The 19528-nt window shown below is 42.9% G+C and overlaps 1 protein-coding gene across 1 annotated transcript in view; it reads left to right on the top strand.

The window, feature by feature from the left end:
* The window catches only part of PTGFRN (prostaglandin F2 receptor inhibitor), a 76820-nt gene extending 57292 nt beyond the window's left edge, over window positions 1–19528 (top strand). The window contains exons 7-9 of the mRNA XM_014947427.1: window positions 7450–7557; window positions 14306–14611; window positions 15881–19528. Of these exons, the coding sequence (XP_014802913.1) occupies window positions 7450–7557; window positions 14306–14611; window positions 15881–16047 (581 nt within the window). The 3' untranslated portion in view covers window positions 16048–19528. The remainder of the gene's footprint in view (window positions 1–7449; window positions 7558–14305; window positions 14612–15880) is intronic.

The following is a 19528-nucleotide window of genomic DNA, read 5'->3' as shown; positions in this document are numbered from 1 at the left end:
AATAAGAAGATATTCCAGTCTCCTCCCTACTTTGAAGGTTTGGACTTCGACAGCATTTTTCAGCTTGCACCATAAGGGATGAAGTGGGGAGGGGAGCATTTTCAGCAGAAGGAAGCCCTTAAAGGTTTTTACATGAAGCTTTTAGTGGTAGAAGGAATTTCTTTCTCAGTTGTTTTTATTGATTTTTATTGATTTCCCCTTTGATAGAAGGTGGGGAGACTTGCTAAGATTGGAAATCATTCTCTCCAGTTTGATTCCCTCCCAGATCTCTCGGAGTTGAGTGGTGTTTCAAGGAAGGGTTTTTAGTGTGCGTACGCATTGTGCAATGTGATCTGTCTGAACGGCAGGAGGCCTGTAAGCTTTTTATATATGAGCTGGGGCCTGTGCACATGAAACTTCAGTGTTTCCTGCCACAATAGGCTTGAAATGTGGCAGTGCTCTGAAATGTTTTTCCATGAACATCTGTGGAAAATGTCTTGCTCAGATTCTTTCCATTCAAGGCAGAACTTGCTGGCCGCAAGCAGGTACCTCCTCTCTTCTTTCTCCACTTGCTGTTGCAGAGGGATGTATTTATTCCATTTGGTTAACAAGCTGAAATGTTAATGTAAAGACATTTGTTTGAAACTTCCTGAACAAAAACATGTAATGTCGATTTTGTCCACTGAATTATATAAACTGGAAGTTGTGGGTGGGGATGATGATGAGAAGCCTAGTATAGGTCGTTAATTCTCAAATAATCAATGGCAGATTGTTCTCTGCTGGATATATTTTAGGACCAGAAAGGATCTTGTGAATCCTCTGGTTTGGCCTTATGAATATAACACGGATTACTAGACTAATGTCATAAAATGAATGCCTGTTGCATGTCCAGTAGCTGTAAAGCAAGCTAATCTTACTTGGGGGGAAGGGGAAAGCTGTCCCATATGAAAACTTCAGTATTCTTCAGTGCTTCTTTTTGGTTTTCCCAGTCTAGAACAGAAGTTTGCTGTCTTTTTCAAGTTTTGCCCAGCAATGTGAGGGACGAGCAGCTGCCAGTGCTTGTCTTGAAATTTTCTCTTAAAAAAATTTCTCTTTCTCTTCTGCTGAAACTCAAATGCATCCTCTCGCCTCCTGAGCTATTGGATGATGTAGGTGTATACAGCCTTTCTTTCAGCCTGGAACACACCTGACTTCTGTTCCTTGCTCTTCTGAAGCCAGTCTAAGACTTGTGATCCTATCTACCCAGTCTGAAATCTCTTGCTTGTCTTCTGGTAACCTGAAGGTGTTGCTCCAGTGGCAATGCCTTTGCCCTGCAAGGGCTGGGCAGTGGATGAGAGGGGCATCTTTTCTTCATGCTCCCCTTTGCCTGCAGCCTTAGCCAAGCTGGGCAGCAAAGGTGGGAGTCAAATAGCTGGGAACTTGATTCAGATCTGAGTGCTTAACCTGATGCAGTTCTGTGTACCAGTATCTGGTTCAAATGGCTCCAGCTGGCCTGCGGCTGTCTTTTTAATGCTGAGGTACCTGGTTTATTCTGGCATCATAAATTCTTCTTCTGGCATTCATCCTTTAATTTTCTACCCCTTTTATCCTGAACCTGGCAACGCAGGTTAGTGTTTAGAGGGTCTTTGCCTGCTATAGACTCACAAGGATTTCCACAAAAGTCACTTATTTTCTTTTCCCTTGAGGGAAGCAGAGAAAAGGAAGCTTTTAATCTCCTATTGAAAAGTATGTTAAGAGAGAGAACCATTGGGAGCTTGGCTGTGCTCTGAGCTGGCTTCCCCCGTGCCATTCAGCAGAGGGCAGAAAGCTCTGGAGAGGCAAAAATAAGAGAGAACTTTAAGGGAAGTGACTCGATGAAATCTTCAACTCTGGATTACATCTGCATGTGAGCTCATTGCACAGTAATGTATTATCCTTCGCTTTGGAAGAAGCTGAGATAAACCGAGAGCTGCTGAAATATGAGCTGAGTATTGATGTTGAACTTGCAATTAAAATGAAACGATGCCCTGCAATGACCCTGAGAGATACTCAGTTTCAAAAAAGGAGACTAGAAAGATTCTTAAAGGGAAGAAACTTAATCATGGAAATGAATGAAGAGCAATACAGTAGAAACACTTTGGCAAGAAAGACTGGTATTTTCCAGCCACTGTTAATGGGCAGGAACATGCTTTGTCATTGTGTTCCTCTGTGCATTAATTTGTAGCTGGAAGTAGAAGCCACAGACTAAACTACTGGGGGCTTTTTCCAGTAACAGCTATTATGAGGCTTGGGGTAAAACTTAGGGAACAGCTCCATGAAGGAGCAGAGAGGGGGCAAGGGGCTGGAATAGTGTGGGTGAGGGAACTCATCTGGAGAAAGGCAGGTCATGGGATTCTCAGTTCAAGAATTAATGATTTGGTGCCAGGGTAGATATGAGTAATATTTTGGAAGACGAACTCGTGGGTTGCATCAGGTTTTTTTCCCCCATTGTGGTCTGTGGTGCTGGCTGATTGCAAGTAGGGAACCTGCATGCAGTGATTGCAGCCTCCCTGGTGATTAATGGACTGGGCACAAATTTATTGGGTGGAATGGCCTGCTTTGGATCTCTGTTGTCAGTCAGGTTACTTGACCTTTCTCTGCTCTACTTTACTTGTCTGGAAAATAAAGGTAACTCATGTCTGTGGGGAGACTCTACCTTATTTTTGCAGAGAAGTGTTGGCTAAAATGGTACAGATAAGACCAAAATGTCACCTAGGTAATTAGGATCTCTTCTGTTGTAAATCTAGATGTTAACTGGTTTTTGGTTATTCTCCCACCTTTTCCCTTTCTTTTTCTTGCAGATTTAAGGTGTTTGGGTTACTGAGCAGGGAAGGAAAGCAGGGAGAATGGGGTGACATCAGGTAAATAGGGCTCAGGATTTTTTATCTTTCTCCAATATGTCAATCCTTAAGCTAAGTAAATTAACTCAATAAACCTAAACTCCTCCTTTCCACCCTGCAGCCTGTTCAGTGTGAATGTGATTGAACACAAAGTAGTAAACCAAATTTGGTGCAGCTTTTTCCTTTCACTTATATAAGTGGAAAAAATTGCAATACGCTGTTTAGATGAAAACTATCACTATAGGATTTGGATCCTGGGTTGCATAAAACCAACACTTTGAGCATTGAGATCTACCATGAAAGGTTTTTATTAGTAAACGTCTACCCTCAGTCTTTTTCACTTTGTTTTCAAGCATTTAGAAGTCAAGAAATGCTCAGGAAACTCTTTTTATTCCTATCTTGACTGCAAATGCTTTTTGATATAAAATTATTATTTTAATAAAGAAGAAAACTTCTTTTAGGGGTTGTATCTGAGCTTACATATGGCCATACTATAGTGAAGAACAGATTTTGGCTTAATTCAAATCAAAGATTTCAGTAGAAGATGGCAATTTAGGGGAAGGTTGATGCTTAGCTCTTAGAATGGTGGTTTGTTTTGTAAATCTGTGCTCTTTAGTTTCCAGATTAGTTGAGGGAATGACACATCTTCAAACCTGAAGTTATTAAAATCAAATTATTTCTCAGTTTTCAAACTCCTGAGCAGCTTTCCTACACTTAACTTTGCTTTGTTCTTGATAAGCTTTACAGGTCATGCTTGAGCTGTCAACCCTGCAATTGAAACTAAATTCTGGTTTGTTTATTCTCCCAAGTGACCAGTAGGTGCCAATAACAGTATTTCAAACTGTTAAATACAGATGGCAAGGTGAGCAAAGCCACATTCTGTTATCTGTACAGTTCTATTTTTCTCAGTGTTAATGTAGCATGAACTCGGATCTCATCGAAGGAGAGTTCATGTCACCTCTCCAACCTTTCCTGTGACACTGCAAGCGCTTGAAAGTGGAAATGCAGAGACCCTGATAGTCAGTGTCAATGGGGAGTTGCCTGTTAGCATGTCTCCATCTCTAAGCTTAGGGTTGAGGGCTTTTTTTTGTGGGTGTGGTTTTTTTTTTTTTTTGTTTCTTGGAGGGTAAAAACTGAAGAAAAGCACTTGGGTTTTATGTGCCAAGGACTGCTTGATTGAGTCTAGATTCAGGGCTTCTTGAATACTGCAGTGTGGTGGCAATGGGGAGAAAAAACAACCCCAACAGGATCCAGAGTGTCACCAGAATACTTATTTAGAGAATGGTGGCATGCAGATGTCTTTTAATGAGGAATTAGAGCCATGTTGTCAGTTTCTGTGAATCTTTCTCAGGCTGTGTAGTGATGACTCAAGCGTACTCAGCTCTGACTCGTGTACCTTATGGTGGAGGGTAGGGTATTAAATGATCTTTGTGGTCCAGCCGAGGCCTAACAGATATCTGTTGAAAATAGGCTCCTGCCTTTTCAGATTTTGTAGTGGGGGAAAGAAAAAATAATCTTTGAAGACCATTTATTCTGTCCTTTCATGCCTGAGGCCCAGGGCATGGGGCATATGGGCAGAAGGCCTGAGATACTTCCAAAGAAGAAAGATGCTCATCCTAGGAGATTGCAACCACACAGTTTTCAAGATTGAATTAAGAAGCTTTCACTGTAAAGAAGCTTGCTTAGGTTTAAAATGTTAAAAAAAAATAATTGTTTTCCTGCTTCAGGTGGAGGGGGAAGAGCACAATCCCTGACACATCTCTCCACTCTCTGTTGAAATCCACTTCTAATGCAGGACAGTGATTTCTCCCTGGAAGTACAGATGGCAATTTGCAGGAGATGTACCCTAGTAGGGAAATAACCAAAGGGGAATAACTGCTTGTGGCTTACCACGGGGAAGTACGATCGTGAAATGACAGAGCAGATGCTGCCTAGCAGCCTTCTAACTGCCCAGAAAGCTTTGACTCTTTATGTGGGAGGCAGGGTAGGGATGTGCTTGGTGACCCAGAACTGAAGAGTATCTAGGGAGTGCTGCATTACCATGATACATGGCCTTTCCTGGCTGAGTGACCAGACAAGCTTAGCTTTTACCCTCGTGACATTCAATGGCCAGGAGTGCTCAGACTCCACTCTGCATTAGTGGTTTGTTGCCATGCCAGGGTTTGAAACCAGTGTCTGTTGAATGCAGTTGATGCCTGGACTTTCACCCTACCTTTCAGGAAACAACCTTTCAACAAATAAGGCCTGAAAAGTCCTGTCTATATGTACCCTCTGTCTTTCCTTGCTTTTACTCTGCCAGGGCAGGGGTAAGGCAGCCCATCCTTAGCCTGACAAAGTTGGGATGGTGCAGTTCATCTCCTTTGCTCGATCACTGCTAGCATCTAGCCAGGACAGAGCCTGTTTGCTGGAGTAAAACTTGTCCCGTATCCCTGACATGTCACCTCACCACTGGAATTTAGGGTAGACCCTGAGCTATAGACAGTACCAGGATTATTATGGTGCTGTTCTGCCTTTGATCAGTGCAGCAGAGGGTATGTGCTGGGAATGCAGGGGTGTTCCTGGCAGATTTTGACAGTCTCTTTGTGTTGCTGTGACAGTTCACACACAGCTTGAGACTTTTCTGGTTACAGTTGGCTGGAGTGCCCTGGTCCATGCTGCCTTTAGTCCCCTAGGATCTTGAACTTCTGTCTGCACAGCTGCAAAGAAAATGAGGGAAAATGTCTTGTTTTATCTGAAGATAAATAATCAAATAGGCTGCAAGGGGAATATCGTTGAGGGGTGTGTGTGTGAATATCAGGAAACGAGTTCACATAGTTAGAATAGAGGCTGAGGAATCAATCAGATTAATCTCTCCCTTTCCCCAGAAAAGCATCCCATCATGCTGCGTTTACGTTAGGGCTGTAGTCTGCTTGTGAAGTCACTTACCTGAACAGCTGAACTTCAAAATGTTCTGTGTCTCTTATTTCCTTAAATATGCTCGAGCAGAAACATAAAGGTCTTTTGGCTGGTAGTTCATATGTAACCTCTATATCATCTCCCCCACCAAGCAAGGATAAAATGGTGGTATAACTTGCAATCTTAAGTTTTAATAGAGAGGACTTAGTGTCAAAATAGGTACAAACCTCTTGTATTATATGTCTACATACTGCCCTTGTGTACAAAGTACAGCTGCTTCTGGGGCAGAGAAGAAGGCTGTAAGAAATTTATGGTATAACAAAGAGTAGTACATTGTGCCCAGTGGAAGTTGTGGGAGGAATTTTGGAGGCCACAGACCTAATTATTGCATTGTAATTGGAATTCATTTCTTTGTGTGCTGTGTAATCTTAATCTCTGCTGACTGCAACAAGTCAGGCCCTTGTAGTCTAGAACAGTTTCACCAAAAATGATAGCTCTAGCTTCATGACACATCCAAGTTTCTTTCCAGAACCTCAGTTTGGAAGTGATGTGATAAATGTGTGCAGTGTGGTGATTTATCAGCATAACTTCCCACAGAAACCTGTTGGGAGAGTAAGGGACAAGTGGGCTGTCTTGGATGATTTCCTTAAATGTTCTCTATCAAAAGCATTGTTTGCCACTGATCTTCAGTAGCATGTAAGAGTGGAAGAGGGCAGATCTTCTAACAGCTTTTCTTTCCTTCCATGCTTGTCGTTGGTGCTGCTGTCCCAGAGGTAGCTGAGCCAGGTAATGACAGCAGTTTAATGGAGTCCAGGGAGGGTTAAAAGGGTTACTTCTTAATCCGAGTCCCAAATTCCTTCTTGGGTTCCCTGGCCCCTTTCACCAGAACCATCCCGGAGGCCACCATTAGCATCAGCATTTATCCTGCTCCTGTCCTTTACCTTGTTTAGTAGAGAAATCACTAAGGGTATTTTGTTATATTCTTCAGTTTATGCCATGTGAAAGAGAGTACTAGCAACGTTTGCGTATTTGAGGAGTTGTATTTTTGTTAACTCCAGAGATGTAGGTGTTTTCAAAATTTGGGGAAGTTTTGTTTTTTAACTTAGGTACCTCAGAAGTCAAACACTGCATGTTGTCATGGTGTCTGATCATTTCATAACAGCGTGGTGGTTTTCAGAAATATCATCGCATTGCAACTGAAGGAGTTACTGTACTCTTGGGCTTTGAGACATATTTTACAGAAGTACAGAAGAAGCTATCTGTGGCAGAGCCTGAAGGAAAACCCACAGCAAAGTGTTATCAGATGCACTTCTTGTATTGTCTGTGTTTCAAAAATACTGGTTTGCACTAACTTGAATTCCTATTGACAGCCTCAGCCAAAAAGATCAGTGCTTGATTAGCCTGAAGACCTGAACTCTTATTCTCTTAGAGGAATCACCAGTGGAAGACCAGTTCCTTTTGTGCTGGGCAGTAGAAGGCAGACTTGGGCAGTTGCCTTTGTGTTGGGTGACAGGTCTGGCAGTTTGGGTACTTTGTCTTAGTGCAGGAATTAATGGCTAAAAATGGGTAATTATTTTGCAAAAACGTACACGCTTACTTACCCTACTTCAGAGCTCTGTCTCCACAAACTAGCAAAGAATACTTAAAACACATGCAAGAAAGCTTTTGGACACTGAAGAAAAGCCTGTCAGTAATAATTGTGGTTACTCTTTTCTAGGTCCTGTGTTTAATGTCTCGGTGCATTCTGACAACCCAACGATTTACCAGGGTGAACTGGCAGATTTGCTGTGTATCGTCACAACGGAAGGAATGGCACTTGAGCCAGGTATTTTAGCAAAATAATTCAATTATTCTACTTGTAATTCATTTCCCTTCACTAGGTAGAACAATACCAACAGTTACAACCCTATGTCCTTGAAGTGAGGCTGGAGAATTGAGAAGCAGCATTAAAATCCTGTAGAAATAATTAAATACAAGAGCATGTTTGGTTTACACAGCCCAATTTCAAACAAGAGTTTTTGTTTAACATTCTGAGGAGAGGGGGGAAAAAGGTGTTCTTAGTGCTAAACCCTCCTGTGCTCTGGGTAACAACTGACCCTACTGCTGGGAATCTCAGCCTAGAATCACTAGATGGGCCATGAAAATTATTCCTGTTTCCTTTAGTTGATAAGAAGGTCCTTTGGCAAAACCTGTTAGGAGGAAATGGTCATCTGTAAACAAATCTTGAAGTCACCTGTCCAGTCAGTTTCACATTTCAGAGCAAATTTAAGACTTAATGTAAATCTAAACATCACAATAATTGACTACTGCAGCATAAATGCCAAAATTTAATGTTTATTGCTGACGCCTTCAGAAGTGAGTCTGCTTTTTTATGTGAAAGAAGAAAGAAACACAGTACCTAATTGCTGTGAAAAGGATAGCGGACACTTTAAAGGCAAATTTTTTTGAAGAGCTGAAAAGTTCAGAGAATTGCGTAAAACCTAGCTGCCTGCCAAGGATTGCCTGAGCTGCTTTTCATCAAAATGCTGTGAGAATAACTGTGGTGGTTATTCCCAAAATTTGGATTTGGAGCGAGTTAAGTTTTAAATCTATAAATATGTAAGTAAATATAAATTTATAAATGCATATACCTAAATATAAAGGTGTCATGATTCATGCAAAACGTAGAAATCTGCATGTAAGCCACTACAAAAGAGGTGCTGTGCAGAAAATATTACTTATAATGTAGTAGCTGATGTGATGAAGTAGCAAGCTTAGTAAAGGCCCATCACTTTGAAATTCCAAGTTGTCTGTTCTATATTAAATCCGAGTGTAACGGGGAAGCAATTTGTTAGATTACAGCTGTGTGCTGCCTGTGGAAAAAAAAAATGATAGCAGTCTGTAAATTGTATTATTGAAATGCTTAGTAGGGAAGAAAAGCTGAGTAAACTTTATTGCTGTCAAAAGATTCATAGCCTGGGATACTGGACACAGTAAATAGTGACGTGTGCCTGTCCATACAGCTCAGTCTGTCCTGTGGTTTCTGCTCAGCAGGAACCCTCTTCTAAGCTGAGGTGTGTCCAAGCTCTTACAGGTATTGTTGTGAGACAGTACCCAAAGCAGCTGGCTTTCTTTGCGGAGCAATAATTGCTGGCAGGGAGCAGCTGCTGCTTCTGCTGGTGTTTGACAGCTAAAATAAGCTTGGGGCTGCTTTGTGAAAGAGGCCTCAGCATCCCTGACTCACTTAAAACTTGAAAAGAGGCCACTTAGTTAACAGTGAGGCTCTCCTGTCAGTGCTCTGCTGCAGTTGGGTTTGTGATGGTTTTTGTGTGTTCGGTAGCTTGAGGCTGGGAGAAGCACTGACGAGATAAGGATAGTCAAAGGGATCAAAGCAAAAAGGTCTCCTCTTCAAGGGGCTGCTCATCAGCACAATTAAGCTTTAACTGGGCAACTTCATCAGGGTTCATGGACGTCTGTTGAATTGATAGATGATGCCTGAAGTTGGAAATTAGGCTGCTTCCAGCAGTCATGAGCAGCCGGTGCAGTTCCAAATGTCAGCACTGTAATCTGTTCCATAGCTGGGTAATGTCATCTTGGACATGGCAGATCTCTGCCTCTGGTAAGTTTTTTGGTTTGTTTGGGGTGGGGTTTTTTTGAGTCTGTAATGGGGCAAATGAGGGCACAGGCAACAGATATGTCTAGAATGGAGTAAAATGTGGCATTGTGGCAGGTTTTGAGGGAACCTTTCAGTCCATGCTCTGAGCCTCCAGTTGCTGAACGAGCAGGATTTGGGGCCTAACCAGCCATGCTGTGTGAAGAAATCACATATGGGCCTTTCATAGGGACCTGAGAAGTTGGCCCCTCTCCAGTCCTTGCTGGTCCTCTGGATGAGACCGGCAGAAGAGCTGCAGGGAACAGCTGGAATCTATGCAACACCTGTAGGGTGTACAGACTTCCCTCGTCAAGTTTGTCATCTTGGCCTTGAGATTAAGGGGACTTAAAGCAGTGGGATAACAGAACAGGTTAGGTGAAGAAGGGCCTTACGGGCTCATATGGTAGCAAAAAGATGTAATAGTAATCTTATTTCCCTGTATCCCATCTCTGATCTCTCTCTATGCTGAGTCAGTATCACAATTTAATTCACAGCTGGAATGGAGAACTTGCTTTCTAAGAGTGACAAACATTAGACAGACTATGAAAATAACGGGCTGTCTCATTCCAGTGGGAAAATGAGGCACATTGTTGGGGAAAGCCTACACCAGGTAATCATAAGTGGAGCAAGAGCTGTCAGCATATCTAGAAAAAAAAAAAGATGACAGCAGTGCAGACATGGTCTTTCAGTTTGGGAATGTGATGAGAAAGGATGGCAGAGCAATTGCATTTGACTCTGTTCTGAGGGGCATGATGGCTTTCAAAAGCCATATACTTTCTGTTGTCAGACCTGCTGCAGAGCTGTGTTTTGGGCCCTCTTGCAAGCAGAGGAGGATCAGGGAATTTTATAGGATGTCTTGTTAAATGTGCATCCCAAACACTTTGAACACGTTTGGTTTGCAGGCCAGCTCTGCTCTTGGACCCATAGGCACTCAACTTTGTGAGCATGCACATGGATCACATGCTTCCTGTAACAAGTTTCAGGTGCCACTTCTCCCTCTTTGTATGCACAATCAGAAAAATACTTACAAGGAGCTAAGGAAAAGTTAAATGACCAATGATCTTTGTCAGTGCCCTTCTTTGTTGGAGTTAGATCAATCCATTTGTTTCTCTTAAGCATTGGACCCTTACGGGTTGGACCCTTGTTGGTAGAGGAGTTCACAATGCTTTGTGCTTATGTTTGTGTGTATCCACCCTGTGGGAAATTTTCAAAAGGGTGGAAAAGGTTTTGGCGTGACTGCTGCGTGCTTTAATTTCCTCTGCTTCTTTGAGACCCTGCTGAAATGGAGTGTGTATTACTAAGCTCGGTACATGGCAGCAGCTGCTCCATCTGAAGAAGTGTTCCTTTGCCTTAGCAGCTGTGGTTAGTGTTTTGAATTGATATGGGGGGAGTATGTGTGTGTCAGGGGGGAATATAGTAGTTCTTCTGTGCCCTGAAGATATAAAAGCTACTTCTGATATTTCTGTTGAATACACATATTCACAAACGATCTCTCTAGATTTTCCCAGATCACCCCTTCTTGAGCTATGTGCTTAGGGATTTAAAAGTACTACTTAACTCTGCCTGAAAGGAGATGTTTTTTTTATCTGCTCCAGACAGACCCAGTGGGCACTCTGGAGAATTTAACAAAACCAGCTTGTTTACCTCTTGTATGGCTTGAAGTGGTTTTCTGAGCTCTCTAGGAAGCCCTATTCAACCTCATTTAAATGTAGTAAACAAAAAGGGTCTCAAAATTGTGATTCAGCACTGTAACAAGATGTTGAGAGAGCTCCATTCTAAGCAGTGGAAGTGTATGGTTCCTAAGAGCTGGTCTAGAAATAGGATTCCCTGTTTTGAGGAGCGATTGGCCAGGGAAGCAAGTAAGACCCAGACAGCTTAGTCCTGTGTGTCAAATTGAAATGTGCATAAAGATGTGCTTTACATGTTGATGATCCTTACTAACTGAGGGCAGGAAGCATAGCACCACTATTACTCTGCTGGAAGAGCTCTAAAGCGTCCGGCTCCTAGTGCTCTGTGTTCCTTTATAAAAGCAGCTGAGTTGCATGGGCTGGGGGCACTGAGGTCCTTGATGGCCTTCCAGATTACAACATTGTGGAGCGTGGAAGGATCTTATGAAAACATTTGTAGGTTAAGTGTGAGTGTGGTTCTTGTGGTTGGATTGATGTTTGTGGTTTTTTTTCTAGACTGGGGACAAATATTGTGAGAGTGACTTGCTGACGTTGATGCAAGGCATGTGTGAAGTGGTACAGATGATTTTGGGAAGCCTAATGTGTTACCTGTTTTATGTCACTAAAACTACATATTTACCAGCACTTGGGAGCTGCTAGGCATGTTCATCATGGATCTTTAGAGAGTACCTGATTTATGTTCTGGTTTTGCTAAGTTTTCCTGTGATTCTATTGCATGAAAACCAGAGATAGATAGAAATGAATTGCACGAGTTTGCTGTATTAAGCTGTTTCAAGGAGGATAGTGACAAAGAGTACTCGGAGCCAAATCCTCCCTCTGACTGTCTGTAGTGAGTCACTAATTGCACACTGTGTATACTGACTAATAAAATATGTTGGCACAATATTGTTGTCCCATGTTGTAATCATAGAAGATAGATTCAGCTATTTCAAAGTGACAGCAAGTGCCTGCACTCATCTTTGTAAGTGGAGGGAAGGGAACCTCAAATTAACTGAGACTGAAAAGAAGGAATTCTTCAAAGGTAGCAAGTTGCCTGGGAATCTGAAAGCTAGATTATTTTTCTTAATATCTAAATTGATAGTTTAAACCTTTTTTTAGCAATTGCAATGGCGTATTCAGCGTAGTTGGACTTTAGCCTGGAAGGTGCCCATATGCTCCTGTGGTACCTGGAAGCACAAGAGCTAGTGGCAGTCTTGATGATCTTTGGAAGGAGCTGGTCGTTCCTGATGTGACTGCCTGTGGACCAGTGCTGTTACCGTATTTGGCATAAACAGGCAGCAGAGACAAAGGGTAGTTTATAGAAACAGAGCTCTCTCCAGTAGAGGCCCTGGTTCCCACAGACGGTTGGATGAGTACACAAAGCAGAGGTCAGAGTTTGGTTCTGTTAACCGAACATGTGTTTATGGTAATTGTTATTAACTCTGCTTTCAAGGGAAGCAGTCCGAGAGCTATGCCAAGTAACTAATAGTAGTCCTTGTAGCATGATAGGCAAGAGTGATTGTTGTGAGGACTGCTGGTCCAAAGGATCTGTGCTGACCCCCATGTAGGACTGGGAAACCTACTGCTGCTGTAGGGCTGCAAAACAGGCAAGGTGCTCTCTTGAGGTTCTGTGCTGTCATCCGGAACAGCTGGCCATGGCAGGCCAGGCAGGAAACTGGCTGGTCTCTCAAAACAGCTTGATAGGCCAGCTTCTGTGGTAGTAACATCTGCTTTTTCATCTTTTTGTTTTGATTTTGGAAGATGTGTGTAAAACCAGTGCACCTTACAGGGGAATTAATTATACCCTAACCGGTGGGTGGTTTTTGGCTGCAGTAAGGGGGAATGTTCAACCTGGCCAGCTGATGCTATACTTAAAGTAGCAGAGCTCAGGATGTCCCTTTACTTCACTTTACTTTAAAATAATATTTTAAGATTCTCTTCCCTCCTGAAGTGTTAGCTTGCCTGATAGAGGCTTAAAATCTGTCTTTACTCAGATTCTTTGCAGATATAAAGTACAACAGCAGATTTAGGGCTTTAATTTTTCCATGAGCCTGGAGATCAAATGTGGAAGTTGAGAAGAGCAAACTAAATTAGCCAAAAGATCAGTTTTAAATTTCAGGTTTCTAATACTGTATTTTTCAGATATCTCAGTACTAGCAAATAGAGGCTTGATACATTGCCAAAATCACTGGGACTGTCTTAGGTGTGAAAAGTCAAGCCCTGTGCACACATTCTACCAATACGCAAAACGCAGTACAGAAATAGTAACCCCTGTTTCCAGTTTGGGCCCGTCAGTTTGCTCACGTGCCAGGAAGGAAGACCTGTTGATGAAACAACTGAGCAGGCTTTCCTGTCTATACTCTAGGTCATGTCAGGTTTCAGACTCTGACAGGTGTTGCTGGGCTCACGTTAGCAAAGAATAGCAGTGATTTTTAAAGTAGATTCTCAGCTACATCAGCTTAGCAGGGTTAAGACTGAGATCTGCTAATGGGATCAATAGGATCTTGCATGAACATCAAAAGAGCTAGATGTGTTGATGAACTCTGACTACCTGTCAGCTATGTTAAATGTTAAAGGTGTTGTAAATGCATTTAATAGAGCATCTCCTTGGGTGGTAAAACTTGTACAAGGCGTGATGCCTGATGATGTGTGACAGTAACCCACAACTCTGGGGTAAAAAAAAATGTCAGGTGTTGCTCCTGAGTACTTTGTATTTTTGTAGATAATTTTTTGTGCTCTGTGTAGAACCTCTGTATTCATTTCAGCAGATAAATGTAAGGAAGGAGTCTTTGGGAAAGAGACTTCTGACTTTGTGGTTGTGTAGGCCCTGCATGAAGATAGTGATAGCAAATAACTCTCTGCTAGCAAATACCGAGCTCTTCCAATCCCTTTTCAATGTAGGTTCAGTGTAGTTGTAGAACTTATGATGACATTAGGCCTGCTTGATGAAAACATAGGTCAGAGATAAAATACAAATTTCAGAATGGCAGACAGGAAAGCAAGAAATCTCCGCTTTGTTGTCCCTATAGTAAGTCACCCTTTCTGTGCAGCTGCCTTCTTCATGCCAGTGGATTTCAGAAGTTTGCTGTTTGAATCCTCTTAGAAAGGACATGTTCAGGGTACTCTTCTCTTCTTAACTTCTTTTTTTTTCTTCCGCTGTCAGACAAGTGTTGGCTGTGCTACTTGCAGATGAACCTTTCTGCTGACAAGTGGCACTATTAATACTCCTCAGACCTCACCAACATGTCCAAATTCTTCTTTGTCCATAAATGCAGATGATATGTCCTTTGATGTCTCCTGGTTTGCTGTGCGCTCCTTTGCGTTGGACAGAGAGCCTGTCTTGCTGGCCTCGCTGGACCGGAGAGGGATTGTCACACAAAGCAGGAGAAATGGGAGCAGTGATCTCAGCCTGGAGAGAATCAGCCCGCTGGAATTCCGGCTCCGCGTGCATGGCTGTGAGGACCATGACTTTGGGAACCACTACTGCGTAGTGACCCCGTGGGTGCGATCTGCCACTGGTGTATGGCAGCGGGAACCCGACATCAAAGCCAAACCCATCTTTCTGTCTGTGAAAATGGACGGTAAGAGATTGCAACACGTGTTATGCAATATTTTTTTTAAAACACCTTGTTATGTCTTACTGTGACAAATATTCCCCATGGCTATTTTTAAAGGTGTCTGTGATAATCTCATTAGATTTTGTTATCCTTTTCTAGTGTTTGCAACTTCTGATTCCAGATTCTGTAGACTGGTTAGGCCTGAACAGATCATACTCATAAGACTGGAGTGTTCTCTTTTCTGATGTCTCTTGATGATGTTTTGCATAGCTGGGGCACCTTTCAGTCAAGGCATAGTATTCTCTCCAAGTGTTAACTCTTCTGCTGCCTGCAGGAGGAAGCCTTGGTTTGCAGATGGGGTGTGCTGAAGTAGAGTTGTGTTGTGGTTAATACCAAATCTGAGATCAGAAAGTCAGAGCTCTGACTCCTTCCTCCCTCTCCTAACCACAAGACGTGCTGCTCCCTGCACTTAATGCCTTGTCTGCTTTCCAGCCTGTGTTGCAAGTGTTGCTAGACTTCATCAGAAGCAAGTTGCGTGCTAGTTGCTGCATTCAGCATGTAGCTAAGGAGGAAAATTAATGCAGGAGGGGTTTTGAACTAATTGCTTTATTCTCAGTATTTCCAGGAAAGGTCATATAGGGAAGTTCCATGAACTTGAAAGGAATCAGGTTTTGTTCTCCCTACTGTGCAGATGACTATTTTAACTATACTTTCCAAACTCCTTATAGTTCTTGACGCTGCCTTTTAACTGAGCAGTGGGTGCCTGTGAATTAAATCTCTTGTTTGGGTACCAACTTTAAGGGTTGATTAGGCAGGGTTGCCAAGAGGCAGTGAATATACTGTATGGTTAGTCCTAATTGAGCAAAGTATAAAGCGGTCCACTCCTTGCCATTTGGAAACATATGACAAAGAATGCAGCAGCAGCCTGCTGGCGATGGGGGAAACTTTGCAAGGCTTCTGTTTGGAGTAACCAGGTAATGGAATACTTCTTGGAACTAGCTCTACTTTGCTGTCTCACTCCGAGGTTCCTTCTGGTGCTTCCAGCCTCCCTGAGGCTTTGAAATGGTGGAGGAAGAATTAGGATGATGGGTTAAGAGAGTCCAGTAAGAGACTAATTTTCCAAACCTCAAAAAACAGAAATCAAAAAGGAAAATTACTGTAATTTCTCCTGAAATTATTCAGTCACGAGCAGATTCATTATGTGGGATTTCTTCCTTTTTTTAGGCAAAAACAAATAAAGGGGCGCTCTGAATTTCTCAGTGATATCTAATGACTTTGCCTTCCTTTTTTCAGTTTTGAATGCTTTCAAGTATCCCCTGTTGATTGGCATCGGTCTGGCCACTGTCATTGGACTCTTATCCTGCCTTATTGGCTACTGCAGCTCCCGTTGGTGCTGCAAGAAGGAAGTGCAGGAAACAAGACGAGAGCGTCGCCGGCTGATGTCGATGGAGATGGACTGAGCGCGGGAGCCAGACACACTTGCATTTCAGGAGGGACTCACGGGACTCTCGGACTGTACTGATACACTCGCTCACAGGCCCAGACAAGACAGTGTGTTTCTTCTCTGATTTCAGCCTGGACCTCAAGCTTCTCCTTGTTACACATCATGTCCTGAGAGCATTCAGGCCATATTTAGCAACTCGGAGTTCTCTTTTTCCAGCAGCACTTTCTGCATAGGGATCATGTCCTTCTAATGTGCAAACTGTTGAACGTTCTTTCAGCAGGGCCCTGTGACAAAATTCACTAAGTTTTTTGTTTGTTTGTTTGGTGGTTCCCCCTCCCCACCCCCTTCTTGGTTTTGAAAAGATGTCCCTGTATCAAAGCATGATGGGCAACGTGATGGGTGGGAAAGGGACTGGTAGAAGTGTTAGACTTTAAGTGTATTAACCAATCTACTGTTTCCCTCTACCTCCGTCACACCATCCTCTTCCCTTTCTCTGTCCATCTTGGTATCTCACAGCCTTCTTTGTATTGGACTTGAAGGCTGGAGAAGGTTCTTCTGTGGGTGCCTCATGAGACTGTTCCAGCAAAGAATCGGTTTGTGGTTGTCAGCATGCCTTCTCTTCCCTGACTTTCAAAGGATTTGCAGTTAACTCCAAAATGTAACTTGCCTGGAGGTCTTTGAGACACTTTTTATAAACTTTTTAAATTTTATTTTCAGTGCTCAAAGCTCTTAGCTGTGCTGAATAGAGGCTAACTTGGCAACCCTGAAGAGTCAATCCTCAGACAAGCATTTGTTGGATGTCTGTTTATGGCCACCTTCTCTCCCACCCTTCCTCCTTCTTTTCCCCCCACTACAGCTGCTTATGTTGTGCCTGAGACCCTGTTCTGCTTGTAGCAGGGGGGCATGTGGTGTCTAGGGACAATGTCCGGCCTTCTGCTGGCCTCAGCAGAGAGGCAGACCTTTCCCCACTGGTGATGGTGTGACTTATGGAAAAAAAATTAAAACCGAGATGGATCTTTGTCTGCAGTTGGCCAACTGATCATGTTTAGAGAAGTCTTGCAAACTATGTATTGCCAAATGCACAGACCAGACTCCAGTGCTGCTTTTGCCAGTCACTCAGTGGTAACCCTTGAACCTGTGAGTAGAGTCTGAGATCAGCAGTAGCTGAAGTACAGTTCAAGGTAGGAATAGAAGCAAGCCCAGTAGGGCAGCAGGACTTTTCCTTCAGGTTCCAATGATCCTGGGCTTGTATACTGGCCTGCAGCAGGGCTTTCCCCATGGGTTTGAGACCTATTCCTAGGTGCTGTAGTATAGAAGTCCTGCTTTGGTCTTCCACATACACTGAGCTGCCTCCTGACTGGGCCTTTTCCAGGCAGTTCTGTCTTCCCAGTGCAGCTGGTGTTCTAAGCAATAAAAGTCAGAATAAAGATACTGTGTATAAACAAACAAGGAAGTAGGACTGTACCACAACCTGAGGTCACAGCCAGGGTTTGGCATGCATCAAGAAGGGTGAGAAATGTAGAGTTGAGGCCCAGGGCTCAATCAATTCCGGATAAATTTTTTTTGTTTTAAGATAAAAGGAAAGATGCTAAAGGAGAGCATCCATGAAAGGCAGTGGCTGTGATGTGCTACTGCCATTACAGACCACGTGTTATGTATTCAATCTGCTTCATGAATAGCTCATCCCACTGCACGTTCCAGGGGAGCTGCAGATATTGTATCTGTGCTATGAAGGTTTCATTTTACATTAGTGTTTGTGGAACCTTGCACTCAACACTCACTGTTTCAAAATCAGGTTGGTTTTTTTTTTTTGCGGTAAGTTTTCTTTGTGCTGGGTATGTTGGTTTTTTTTCCTGTCTTGCATTGTGACCTTTGTTCTGAGGCTGACGTGAGGTTTTTTTCTAGAACGTTGTTCTGCTTCCTGCGTGCAAACACGCATGCAGTCACGTGTGTACATATGTATGCATAGAGGTGTCCAATGATTTTTGGAAGCTGAATCTGAGACATCTTCAAAATGGACTTGATTTACCAAGTTGGGGCTTGCAACTTATTTGACTGTCTAAAACATTTCATGTAGTGTTCCAGACCTGGGACACCCAAAACCTATAAACCTCTGGAAGACTTTGGCCTGAACATTCACAGCAATTTTTTTCTGGCCTGATGTGTTCCTTTTTGGAAGAGCTCTGAAAAAGCCTATGTTGCAGGCAGACGTAGCAGCCTCTGTTGAGGGAACAGGGCAGAAGCAGTTTGTAGCTTCTGCTGTGAAAGCTCAGAAATCCGTAGCAATGCTTTCCAAAGGAAGAGAATTGAGGAAAGGATTCCCATGGATATTACTTTGACAGCAAGAATTTTTCTTCCTCTCCTATCTGCTTGCTGTAGTGAAATCTTGCTTTTTTTTCCTTGGATGCTATGAAACACAATTGTGGTGTTCGGGATGCTGGCTGTCCTTCCCACACTGATGTAGCAGCTTCTTTCCTGCATTAACATCTGCTTTCTTCACGGAAGGCCTGTGACATTGGGGCATCTTGGGAGGGGTGGTAGTGGTGGTGAAGTTTGAAGCACCGAATCTCAGTCACTTTCTGTCCTTGCAGACTGACTCCTTTTTTCTGTGCTCTTGGTTAAGTTTTAAGGAAAGAGGGTCATGACTGTAATGCAATAATTAGGGAATGAACAAGCAGGGAACTGCCCGCTCTTCCCAAGCACACAACATAGCACACTTTCTCCCTGCTGGAAAAAACTCAGGGTTATTCTGGTCAGAGCTCCCTGCCCTATGTCCTCAGCTAATGCTGGCCTTCCTTCATGGCTCACAACAAACCATCTTTGTCATTCCAAGTGAAGCAAGTTTGCTGCTAGCTTGTACTGCTGCCAGCCCTTTGGAAGGCAATGCTGCATCCCCTTCCACCCTATATTTGCTGTAGTTGGAAGGCTAGAAGCTGAGGGGCTAGATTTAACCCCCCAGCTTTCCTTCTACTTGTGCCAATTTTTTATTATCCCCTTTTTTAAAAATAGAGTGGGAATCTTATCGCTAACAAAAAGAAAATATCTAGGTCACTTTTCATGTTTTTTATTATTATTATTTCCTGTGTGACCGGGGTTTGTGTGAGTGGAGGTGTGTGTGCATCTGGTTGTGTCTTAAACCTGCAGAGTATCAGGAGAGTAAGCTGCCTGAGACGCAGCACAAGCATCCATATCCTCCCTGCGGCTACCTGTGGTATTGTCAAAGTATCCTAAGGGCTCCCCTTGATCTTCCTCTGTTGGCATTGCCACATCTCCTGGTTAAGCTGGTAAATTCCTCCAGGCACTTGGAATTTTGATCCAGGACAAGCTTGAACATAAATAGCAGAAGGGCAAGATATTTTCTTTCTTTTGTTTTAATTTCAAAGTTATAAAATAAAGTGTTTGGCACAATTCTGGAATGCAGGTACCGAATAGTTCTAACGATGCTGTGTAAAATGTTTCTTTTTATGTTTAAAATAAAGAGCGAGCCTTTTTGATTA

This window comes from Calidris pugnax, unplaced genomic scaffold, assembly GCF_001431845.1.
Source record: "Calidris pugnax isolate Ruff unplaced genomic scaffold, ASM143184v1 scaffold95, whole genome shotgun sequence".
NCBI classification, from domain to species: domain Eukaryota; kingdom Metazoa; phylum Chordata; class Aves; order Charadriiformes; family Scolopacidae; genus Calidris; species Calidris pugnax.
This window is presented reverse-complemented; position numbering and strand designations above follow the sequence as displayed.